At 43.4% G+C, this 12581-nt stretch overlaps 1 protein-coding gene across 1 annotated transcript in view; it reads right to left on the reverse strand.

Moving 5' to 3' along the window:
- Positions 1-6805: 6805 nt before the first annotated feature.
- PDGFC (platelet derived growth factor C) overlaps positions 6806-12581 on the reverse strand; it is a 122690-nt gene continuing 116914 nt past the window's right edge. Inside the window, exons 5-6 of the mRNA XM_054165562.1 lie at positions 9035-9252; positions 6806-8382 (exon numbers count right to left, since the gene is read on the reverse strand). Of these exons, the coding sequence (XP_054021537.1) occupies positions 8266-8382; positions 9035-9252 (335 nt within the window). The 3' untranslated portion in view covers positions 6806-8265. The remainder of the gene's footprint in view (positions 8383-9034; positions 9253-12581) is intronic.

Consider the following 12581-nt stretch of genomic DNA (forward strand, 5'->3'; position numbering starts at 1 on the left):
TTATTTCCAGTCTGGTGCAATCAGAATGAGAGTACTGAAGTAGCTAGTGTCTGAACTGAAAATTTTTAAGTCTCAACACAGTTCTCCATTAGAAAGGAAACTGGGTAATAGCTGATGCAGCAACTGATGCAGCAGCTGATGCAGTAAGGTAGCTTTGTGCTTTTCTCTGGTTTTCCCCTCCATACATCCTGTTGCATCATCCACAATGCTTTTTTAACTTCCTTTTGTACCAAAAAGGAGATGTGAACCTATGCAACCGGCCAAAAAACATGGAAATTTTAAGAGCTAATAGATCTGCAGTAAACGCCCTTCGTGACTAAAGTTTTGGTGCTGCTCCACATTACACCCATGCTGGACATAGATGACAGGAGAGTTCCAGGAATGTGAAAATCTACAGATACATAAAAACAAGGCTCGCCATCAGTCAGTGATCCCCCACCTATTTCTCTCAAGGGAATAATTACTTTTATCCATATTTCTCTTGGGGGAATAATTACTTTCATCCAAAGCCATTTACTGGGATATGATAAAACCTATAAAATGTGGCCTATGCTATTTGCATTTTGTCTGTTCACAGGAACTACTTTATTCCACCCAGCTGTTTCCACTGCTTGGGCCGACTGGAAAAGGTCACTTGCCTCTTTATTCCCTGCCTCTTTATTCCTCTTTATTCCTGATGCTTCATTAATACAGTTCAGCAACTCACAGCTTAAAATAGCCAGCAACAATAAAAAACAGGGATGTAAGATCAAAGCTTGCAACTTCTCTTCCATGTTGAAAATCATAGGCTTTCTTCTGACTTTTGTCAATATTTTTCTACATGTATGGCATCCTTGGCATTCAGCTGTAATATCCTGTAACTCTGAAAGGCACCATTGTCTGTTTGTTAGAAGTCATGATTAGTATAATAATAATAATAATAATAATAAACAACCAGGTTGGAAGAGACCTTCAAGATCATCGCATCCAACCCTTCAACCAATCCAACCCACCTAAACAACTAACCCATGGCACCAAGCACCCCATCAAGTCTCCTCCTGAACACCTCCAATGTTGGCGACTCCACCACCTCCCCGGGCAGCCCATTCCAATGGGCAATCACTCTCTCTGTATAGAACTTCTTCCTAACATCCAACCTAAACCTCCCCTGGCGCAGCCTGAGACTGTGTCCTCTTGTTCTGGTGCTGGCTGCCTGGGAGAAGAGACCAACATCTGTCTGTCTACAACTTCCCTTCAGGTAGTTGTAGAGAGCAATAAGGTCCCCCCTGAGTCTCCTCTTCTCCAGGCTAAGCAACCCCAGCTCCCTCAGTCTGTCCTCATAGGGCTTGTGTCCCAAACCCCTCACCAACTTTGTTGCTCTTCTCTGGACTCGTTCCAGCAAGTCAACATCCTTCCTAAACTGAGGGGCCCAGAACTGGACACAGTACTCGAGGTGCGGCCTAACCAGTGCAGTGTACAGGGGCAGAATGACCTCCCTGCTCCTGCTGGCCACAGTGTTCCTGATGCAGGCCAGGATGCCATTGGCCCTCTTGGCTGCCTGGGCACACTGCAGGCTCGTGTTCAGCCTACCATCGACCAGCACCCCCAGGTCCCTCTCTACCTTCAGTTACGTTTAACTACTCTTGCTTAGAACAACAGAACATAAATAATAATAATGACACAAAATTCTCAGAGAAGCATTTCCTGAATGCTGTGTGTAATGTAGGTATAACAAGCCTTGGTTGACCACAAGGCCACAAGAAGTTAATATTCCTCAGAATCACCTGAGTGGAAACTTTTATCTGTGGGTAAGGAAATCTTCAGAAGGAGAAATTAAAAACTCTCAGTGAGAGGATTTTAAAAAATTTGAACATCTCCAGAGATGGTGACTCTACCACCTCCCTGGGCAGCACATTCCAATGGCCAATCATTCTTTCTATGAAGAACTTTCTCCTCACCTCAAGCCTAAATTTCCCCTGGCACAGTTTGAGCCTGTGTCCTCTTGTTCTGCCACCACTTGCCTTGGACAAGAGACAACTCCCACCTGGCTACAACCTTCTTTCATGAAGCTATAGAGAGCAATAAAGTCTCCCTTGAGCCTCCTCTTCTCCAGGCTAAACAACCCCAACTCCCTCAGCCTCTCCTCACAGGGCTGTGCTCAAGACCTCTCACCAGCCTCATTGCCCTTCTCTGGACACATTCAAGAGTCTCGATGTCCTTCTTAAATTGAGGAGCCCAGAACTGGACACAGTGCTCAAGGTGTGGCCTAACCAGTGCTGAGTACAGGGGCAGAATGACTTCCCTGCTCCTACTGGCCACACTATTTCTCATGCAGGCCAGGATGCCATTGGCCCTCTTGGCCACCTGGGCACACTGCTGGTTCATGTCCAGCCAGCTGTCAGTCAGTGCCCCCAGGTCCCTTTCTGCCTGGCTGCTCTCCAACCACTCTGACCACAGCCTGTAGCGCTGCAGGGGGTGCAGAACCTGGGACTTGAACTTGTTAAATGCCACCATGTTGGACTCTGCCCATCTGTCCAGCCTGTCCAGGTCCCTCTGCAGAGCTCCCCTACCCTTTAACAGATCAACACCTGCCCCAAACTTGGTGTCATCTGCAACGTTACTAATGGTGGCCTCAGTCCCCTCATCTAGATCATCAATAAAGGTACTGAATAGGATTGGGCCCAGCACTGATCCCTGGGGGACACCACTGGCTGCCAGCTGGATGTGGCACCATTCACCACCACTCTCTGGGCTCAGCCCTCCAGCCAGTTCCTAACCCAGCACAGAGTGCTGCTGTCCAAGCCACAGGTGACAGCTTGGCCAGGAGTTTGCTGTGGGGGACGGTGTCAAAGGCCTTGCTGAAGTCCAGGTAGACTACATCCACAGCCTTCCCCACATCCACCAGGCAGTCACCTGATCATAGAAGGAGATCAGGTTGGTCAGGCAGGACCTGCCCTTCCTAAATCTATGCTGGCTGGGCCTGACCCCTTGGCTGTCCTGCAGGTGCGCTGTGATTGCCCCCAAGATGATCTGCTCCAGAATTTTCCCTGCCTCTGAGGTCAGGCTGACAGGCCTGTAGTTTGCAGGTTCCTTCTTCTGGCCCTTCTTGTGGAAGGGCATCACACTGGCCAGTTTCCACTCACCTGGGACCTCTCTGGTGAGCCAGGACTGGTGGTAAATGATGGAAGGAGGCTTGGCCAGCTCATCTGCCAGCTCTCTCAGCACCCTAGGATGGATCTTATCTGATCCCATGGACTTGTGAGTATCTAAGTGGCTCAGTAAGTCTTTCACAGAAGTGGCCAGCTTAAGTTCTAACTCAGCTTTTGCCTCTCTAATTTTTCTCCTACATGATCTAACAACATCCTTAAATGTATCTCGAGTTGCCTCCCCACCTTTCCAAGGGCAATACAGCCTCTTTTTTAACCTTAATTCCTTCAAGAGCTGCTTGCCCATCCAGGCCAGTTGCCTTCCCCACCGGCTCATCTTTCGGCACATGGGAGCTGCCAGTTCCTGTGCCCTCAAGAGTTCCTGTTTGAAGTAGGGCCAACCGTCCTGGACCCTGCTTTGTTCTTAAGGGCTGCTACCCAGGGTACTCTCCAAATTAGTTGTTTAAACAAGCTGAAGTCTGCCCTCCGGAAGTCCAAGGTAAGGGTTTTGTTGTTGCTCCTCCTTGCTTCCCTGCATATTGAGAACTCCACTATCTCATGGTCGCTGCACCCTAGGCAGCCTCCTACCATCACATCTCTCAGCAGCCCTTCTCTACTTGAGAACAGCAGGTCAAGCAGGGCCTGACCCCTGCTAGGCTCACATAACAGCCGAGTCAAGAAGCTGCCCTCCATACACTCTAGGAACTTTCTGGACTGCTTCCTGTCTGCTGTGCTAAGTTTCCAGCAGATATTTGGCATGGTAAAGTTACCTACAAGAACAAGGGCTGGCCATCTCGACAAAACCTCCAATTGCTTGTAGAACACTTCATCTACCTCTTCATCCTGGTTGGGTGGTCTATAATAGACTTCAACCAATATGTCAGCTTTGTTAGCCTTCCCTCTGACTTTAACCCACAGGCACTTGATCTGATTGTCCTTAATCTCTAGTTCTATGGTGTCTAGAGCCTCCCTAATGTACAGAGCCACCTCTCCACCTCTTCTCTCTCTCCTGTCTCTCCTGAAGAGCCTGTAGCCATCCATTACAGTGCTCCAGTTGTGTGAGTCATCCCACCAAATTTTGGTGAGGATGACTACATCACAGCTTTCCTGCTGCACCCAGACTTCCACCTCCTCATTTGTTAACCATGCTGTGTGCATTGGTGTACCTGCACTGCAGTTTGGCTGCTGATTTCTCCTCTGACTTTGCTTGCCGCCCTCAGTCTCCTGTCTGCAGAGACTGGTTTTGTCCTCTTCCCCCTTCAAGTCCAGTTTAAAGCTGTGTCAATGAGCCCTGCCAACTCCTTTCCTAAAACCCTTTTCCCCCTGTGGGATTCCCATCTGTTTCCAACAGGCCTGACCTCTTCATATTGGCCTGTGAAAATCATGTTTAGGTTTGTCAATAAATTATCTAATAACCAAGAGTAGTGGAACATCCTGAAACTAGCCATATTAAGCGTCTAGCAATCACTAAAACTCAATAATTAATATTTGAATATTATTTTAATATCCATTCTTTCTCAATAACACTGGTTTCACATTCTGCCCCTTTTCTACCCCACCCACACAATTTTCCCCCTTTCTCCCCTCAAATCCCAGAGCACCTGGGCTCTGTTGGATTCTCCTCCCACCCCAGGTGTGGCCACTTTGCCCTGCCTGCCCATTCCCCTTTTTAATGCCCCTCAGGAGAGGCAGAAGCCCTAAAATGAGCCCATCTGGGCTGAGGGATTCTCTCCTCATCACTGGTGAGTCCTCATGGTGCACATTACCTGACTAGGGAAGGTAAAAGGCCGGGGGACCTGGTGGCCCTCTTGTTAGGTAGGAAGAGGGTTGATGGCCACTCCAGTATCACCTGCAGGTGCTGATTGGGCCTCCTTACTGTGGCTGAGCTCCTCTGTGTGGTATTTTGGCTAGCTGAGGGTCTTACTCCTGGGTCTGGGAGGGGTGCAAAAATGGCAGTGATGGAGCAGGAGCTGTTTGGCAGAGTGGAGGGTGGTCCTGGCCCCTGGAAGTCCTATTTCCCCTTAGCAAGACTAAAGCATGGCATTGTCCTCTTTTGAGGGGATGTCTAACTTTGGGGCAGGCGGATAAAGCTGACCCCTTGAAATGTCCTGCAATGGTGCCAGGGGAGGGTCAGATTGGACATCAGGAAACATCTCTTTGCTGCAAGAGTGGTCAGGGATTGGAACAGACTGCTCAGGGAGGTGGTGGAATCCCTATCCCTGGAGTTGTTTCAGAAACTTTGGGCCTTGGTGGTGTTGGACTGCTGGTTGGACTGGATGATCTTAGAGGGCTTTTCCAACCCAAACAAGTCTATGATTCTCCCACTCTAAATCTAGGTGTTTTATTATCATTTTCAGCAGGATCTCTAGACCAAGCCTACAGTGCTCAGGCAGGAGATGGTATGGGTGCAGCCCATCAAGTAGCAGCAAAAGCTACCTGCCACCAGGCAGCAGCCACAGGACAGAGAGGGCAGCAGAACTGCACTTGCCAGTCATTGCTTTGATTGGTTGGTTTCCTTCCCCAATCTTGTCCTTTAAAACAACTGAGGGTGTCCATAATCTATAAGCTAAGGAAGAGATGGAGTGCTAAAGCCCCTGGATATCTGAGGGGAGGTGGAAAAGCAAAGTCTGGGCAGTGGTAGTGCAAAGACACAGCTTCAGCATGGAGCCAAGGAGGACAAAGAGTTTAATGACGCTTGGCATAAGGATGGTAAACAGGAGGCATGGTGATTTTGGATGAGAGAGACAGTGCTGTGAAGGGAGACGTAAAGAGCAAGGAGATGAGGAGTTCAGATTGAGGCAAACAGCATGCAACTGGGGAAGAAATTTGTCCAAGAAACTGGCAAGGAAGAAAGTGAGTCAGGCTCAGAGGAAGGTAAAAGAAGAAACACTTTTGACTTCTGGGAGACATTACCCCCCCCACACTCTGTATGGTTCCCGAAACTCTGCGTTCCTCTGCTGCCTCTGAATACCTACCCCAAAATGCACGTCGTACCTTCTTCCACTGGCAAGTTTACCAAGGGGAGGAAATCCCCTGCACTTTCTACAGCAGAACCTTCTGTAACAGAACTACATTTTTCAATTCTTCTGCTGAATTACGATGCCAGACATATCTTGACTTCCTTTTCAAATGCTCCCAAACAGCCCTGCAAAACGCTCTTTATTCCAGTAAACTAAGTCTCTTGCATGACCATAACTTTTGCATTCTGATAAAAGGGTAATACTCTAACTGGATAATTGCATGCAATGTTTACACCAGACATTTTTCTTACTCAGCAGGAGGTTGAGGGCAGGGCGAAACAAACCAGCTAACACAGAATCAGAAGCCACCTGATAATTTAGCACAACTGATGTCAGGAAGTCATAGCAACTTGCAAGAACCTTTGTGTTTTCATCAGAAGTAATTTTCACCTGCAGAAGTTATCTTAATTTAATGGCTTCATGTCTACTCAATTGTGAGTATTTATACAAACAGCATCACAATTCTTCTTTCCCCTTTTTGTTCTTGTGGATTTATAGCAGAGTACAATTAATAAAGCAACTGGTAAGAGAAGACTTGTTTCCATAACTAACTTTCAAAATGATAAGTAGAAGATAACATTCTCTAACTTTTCCTGTTCTTGTATATAGAACAGATACAACCATGCAACCACACAGAAACATTCTTCCAAAATTAGCATAATTACTTTATTTGGTGATTCATTACAATCTGCAAATCCAATAGTCAAAAAAATAAACTAGGCAAAATGTTAAAGCATTTTACAAGCAAAATACTTTACTGTTTCCTTTTCAATTTGCATAGAGTGGGATAAGTGTACTGGTTAAAGAATATAATGTACAGAAGAACAAAACCATAGTTCATCAAACTGTACTGTAGAGTGTTATGATCCTGTGAGTGAACAGTACATAAACAGCTATAACTGTCAAAGGTAAACCATACACTTCAACATTAGCAAGGCTGCCTTCACATGGCTGTGATGCATCACGAAGGCTGCAAGCCACTGGGCTTCTTATGTTGTAGATCATCCTACATCAAAGAAATTAGACTTAAACAAACCAGAATGAATCTATCTATGCTCATTCTGTTTCTACCTGAATAAAGAGGAAATTTTAAAGTCAGTTTCTGAAACTGCAGTCTCATATTTTCAGTTTTATGGAGCTAGCAAGCTTAGATCTTCATCTACACATCTCGGCTTATCATTACTACACATTCAGGTTAAAAAAGTGTATTTTTTCTACTGTGTAGCAACAAACTGCATAGATCATCCTTCTTCCACATTGTAACCACATCTCAGTTCCTCCATCTGTGTAGACCTGGCTTTAAAGTCTCATAAACTAAAAAATAATTGATCTAGGTTGTAATAAAAAAAGAATATTAAATACCTTTGGTAAAAATAGATATATTTAACAAGTTTAGAAAAGCAAATAGTTATATTGTCAAAAGAAGAGTATAAAAATGTACACGATACAAAAATAACAAACAAACAAAGATCAGCCATAGTATTAAGAAAAAAGACGCTGTTCTTTTCAGTATCTGTTTCCTTAGCTCACGTTATTGTCCAGTCTTCTTTCTGAAAGGCAGGAACTTTACCAGAGCATATGGAAAAATCCAGTCCTTCCTACCAGCATCAGACAAATTAAGTTTAATTCAGAACAAGACAGTCTGCTTTAACCCAACTTTATACATCACAGAATGCTTCAATTTAGAGTAGAGAGGAGTAGTGGAACACAGAAAGATTTCAGATGTTTTCGACCAAGGCTAGATGTACTGGAGCTGTAGAAATGAGACAGCCAGCAGGATCAAGTCTCCATGATGTGAGCCTTCTAAGTTGGTTCTTACTCCTAAATTATAAATCCATGTATTGCCAAGGAAATTGTGGGGGGCAAAGACAATACGTATATTTTAAATCCCTCATTGATGCCTTTCTCCCGTCCTTTCATTGGGCCTCCAAACAGAGCTGTCACACAACATATAATCCCAGTTTGGCTTCTCCTTTTTAGAGCTCTCTGTAAATCTTGAAGACAGAAGATTCCCAAAGCAAACAACTGAGATTACAGAAGGAGATAATGCACAAGCCCCATAATAGAATCAGCCATTGATTGAATGTGCTTTGAAAGAAAATGGCACAATTAAATCATGTTTATCCTTCAGTATTGCCTTTGCACACACAGTCACACTCCTCATGGTGTTCCAAGGGTACATCTGTCAAAGATTTATGCAATCCGCGGACACCAATCCTTGGTTTCAGCTGAAGAACCTGAAAAAGAAGAAGCCAAGTATCAAGAAAACAGCAAGTATTTCATCACACATCTAGACTATGAGCTGGATTGCAATGGAAACACAGGGGGTGATGGAAGCATATTAAGAGGAAAAAACTTTGCCCAGATAAATTTCTTTACTTATTACAGCCCTAATTATTACCTGTTTTTACCTCAAGCGCTTTACAAAATTAATTGAAATATGTTGAACAGATACTTCCACCCAAAAAGTCTTGCAGTTTCATATATATATTTCATTTTATTTAATAGTACAGTTAACCCAAAGGAATGATCAGATAATTCTGTAATAAATTTAGGCCCAGATTTATAGCAATGGAAATGGACACATATCCGTTCCTTCATAATGGTCACATCTACCAACAGAAAATGATGAACAAGCAGTGATATGTCTGAACTGCACCAGTAACCAAATACCTCAGGAATGACTTAATAGTTCCACAAAAACATCTTTTGCCAAGAAAGATACTATTTTTTTCATGTAACACCTCATTAAAATGCTTTAAAAAAAAAATTACTACAAGAGCAATACATAAGTTTTAAAAATATGAATACTGGTGCGTTTCTGTAGTAACAAATGCCTTAATTTGCTTGCAGTATTTCCAAACATGCAAATGTAAAAAACCCATATACCTCGTGGTATTTTTTGGTGACTTTTGTTGGTACACATTGGCACTCATTGCAGCTCTGATGACAACAGGCACAGTTTCCACCACAACGTTTAACCAGAAGACACAATGGCCAGAAGATGGTGTCAGTTCGCTTCAGCTCCTCCCTTAGTGACACTGAGAAGTTGCGAGGAGTACAACTATACAGCCGCACTTCTTCCTTTAGGAGGTTGAGATCCACCACTGCAAAGAGACAAACTGGTGACTTCCCCATTCATAATCCAATTCATTGGTGGTAAACTAACTTCAGCAGTGCAGAACCCATGAGGAAAGATCATTTTTGTGTAGGTAGTAGAGGTTCGGCACACAATCGTAATAGTGCAGTTATATGAATACCATGGAGCCCAAAAGGAATGATCGTTTTGTAGAAATAGTCACCAATTATTTTGTATCTGGCACAGCTGGTTCACATCAACAGAGCAAGTTTTGGCTAATATGTATCAAGGTTTTATCAAATCCTACTGGAGTTCCCTTTGTTCCCCCTCATATTCTTGAGCACTGCTAGAGCACTAATACAGCACTCTGTATGATAAATTTTGATTGAATAAACACACACAGCAATTAAGAATCCTGAAAACATCCAAATGTATTTTTAATTCATTTGGATAAAGCATTCAAACTTCTTCCCTGATACAATTCGAATTATTTCTTCTCTGTAAGGGTGATGCAAGTGTAAGAAAAAATCAAACTATTTACATCTAAGGGGAACTGACTTCTATGTGTTAAGAACTTCAAGAAGTTATGTCATGATCTGTGAATACTGTACAGACAAATAAGCACATCTTGCTATATAACTATTAGCACACTCCATTTTTCACCTTCTACATTATAGCAGCATATATCAAGTTCCGTGGCTCTCTAAGTTTTATTTTCACTTGATGTGTCTTAAATATTACATATATTCTCCCTGGAAGCATGTAACTTGTAGTGCAATTTAAAGATACTCATATTTGACATCGGTTTCCCTATATACTGGTTCCATTGTGTCATGCTGAAGTTTCACTGTGCCACTGGTTCAACAACAAGCTCGTGAAAAGATCTAAAAGAGGGCAAGCTTCTTTAGGTTCACCTTAGCTGCCTAGACAAGAAATACCAGGCATGTTTTGGATATCTCCATAGATGGAGACTCCACAACCCCTCTGGGCAGCCTGTTCCAGCGTTCTGTCACCCTCACAGTGAAAGCTTTTCCTTGTGTTTCCATGAGACTTCCTATGCCTCAGCTTCCACCCATTGCCCCTTGTCCGGTCGTTGGGCATCGCCAAGGAGAGCCTGACTCCATCCTCTTGGCATTCACCCTTTACATATTTATAAACATTAATGCGGCCACCCCTTTAGTGTCCTCTTCTCCAAATTAAAGAGACCTAGCTCCCTCAGTCTCTCCTCATAAGGAAGATGTTCCACTCCATCATTTTTGTGACTCTCTGCTGGACTCTTTCAAGAAGTTCCCCATCCTTCTTGAACTGAGGGGCCCAGAACTAGACACAAAATTCCAGATGCAGGCTCATCAGGGCAGAGCAGAGGGACAGGAGAACCTCTCTCTACCAACTAACCACACCTCTTCTAATATACAATTACAGAATGGAATTTGCCTTCTTGGCCATAAGAGCACATTGCCAGCACATGGTCACCCTTCCATCCACTACGACCCCCAGGTCCTTTTCCTCTTCACTGCTCTCCAGCAGCTCAGTCCCCAACCTATACTGATACATGGGGTTGTTTCTTCCCAGGTGCAAATTCCACACTTGCCCTTGTACTCAATTCCATTGAATTTTCCCAGCCCAATTCTCCAGCCTCAGTCTTGCTGAGTGGCAGCACAACCTTGCAGTGTCAGCCAGTCTACCCAGTTTGGTGTCATCAGCAAGCTTGCTGACAGTGCACTCTTTGCCCTCATCCAGGTCATTAATGAATACATTGGTTAGTACTGGTCCCAGTACCAAACCCTGAGGGACTCCACTAGATACAGGCCTTCAACTAGACTCTGTCACATTGACCACAACTTTTTTACTTCTTTCCTTCAACCAGTTCTCAGTCCACCTCACTACCTGATCATCTAGACCACACTTCCTCCATTTAGCTGCCAGGATGCTGTGGGAGACGGTGTCAAATGCTTTACTGAAATAATAATAAAAAAAAGAGAACCACATCCACTGCTCTACCATCACCTATCCATCTGGTTATGTCCTCATAAAAGGCTATCAGGTTGGTCAAACATGACTTCCCCTTGGTAAAACGATGTTGATCACGATCTGGGATATTTTGTCTGAATCATTTCTCTCCAAACATACTGCCATTAAGGAATGTCTAAGTGAGAGGCAGCCCATCTGGTAAAAACCAAACCAGAACATAAAAACACCACCACAAAAACAACTAATAAAGTAAACCCCATGATAATATGGCTACTGAGATGACTGAACAAAGCAGCAAAGAGCTTTAAATCAATGGGGTTTGAGCTAAATCAAGAAGAAAACAGGGGAAAATATCCCTATTCATATTATTTGAAAAATACTATATAGCTTTGCTGGCAGTTTGTAAATAAAAATATGTAAAATAAAGTTAAAATATGTTCCTGATCTGAATCACACTCTTTTTCCCCTCTCTTCAAACTATGTAAAGAGTCTCTAGAGGTCACCAAGAACTTCAGCCTATCAAGGCAAAAAAATACCTCTCAATTCTATTTAAATATGTGAGAAATAAAGAGAAAATGAAATAAGATAAATAAAATATTATAATAGTCTATAAATAATATAGATAATATAATAATAAAGATAATTTAGAACCTACATTTCTCTAGTACTGTATTAGGAGCAGATCTTTGGGCAGCAATTTCATTTAATTCCATTTCATGTGTTTTCAAACACTTCTTTTGCAGCCCATATCCATATACTGGCATCCGTAATTAAGGGTTTATTGTAGAAGGTCAGTTAAACAAACTGAAGCCTTTTCTCTGCTTGCACTTAGAGTGAGTGCCAAGCTGGGGCACTTCATTCCATCACTATCAGGTTAACATAGGCTCCTAAATAAACAATCTGATCTTTAAAAGCAAGGAGTGTGTAACAACTCCAATAAAGTTACTGATAGGATGCCTGCCTGCCTCCCACACTCCAAGAGCATTCCTTGGAGAAAGCTGAGAAGGTAGCAGAGGAAAAGAAAGACACAACTTCCAGGGGAGAGATTCACTGTGAGAAATTAGAAATGATTTAGGGTCTTCTGATCAGCTAATAGCTGTAGGCTGAGTCATTTAGAGGGTGGACATATCTACCTCCATTAATCAAGGACTGTGGACAGGAATGGAGTACTTCTTTCTTCTGTTATGTTTTCAAACAGTATAATAAGATAACTGTCTGAAAGAGGATAAAATACCTAAAGCATGAGAAAATTGCTAGTTCTGCTAATGCTTTCTACCGGTAGGATTTTACAGAGGCTGATATGTTTGGTACAACAACAGTTTGAGAAGCTAAATCCATGCACAATTCATAATACAACTGCTGCTCAGTCCTTCACCATGAGAAATG

This window comes from Dryobates pubescens, chromosome 1, assembly GCF_014839835.1.
Source record: "Dryobates pubescens isolate bDryPub1 chromosome 1, bDryPub1.pri, whole genome shotgun sequence".
In the NCBI taxonomy this organism is placed as follows: Eukaryota; Metazoa; Chordata; class Aves; order Piciformes; family Picidae; genus Dryobates; species Dryobates pubescens.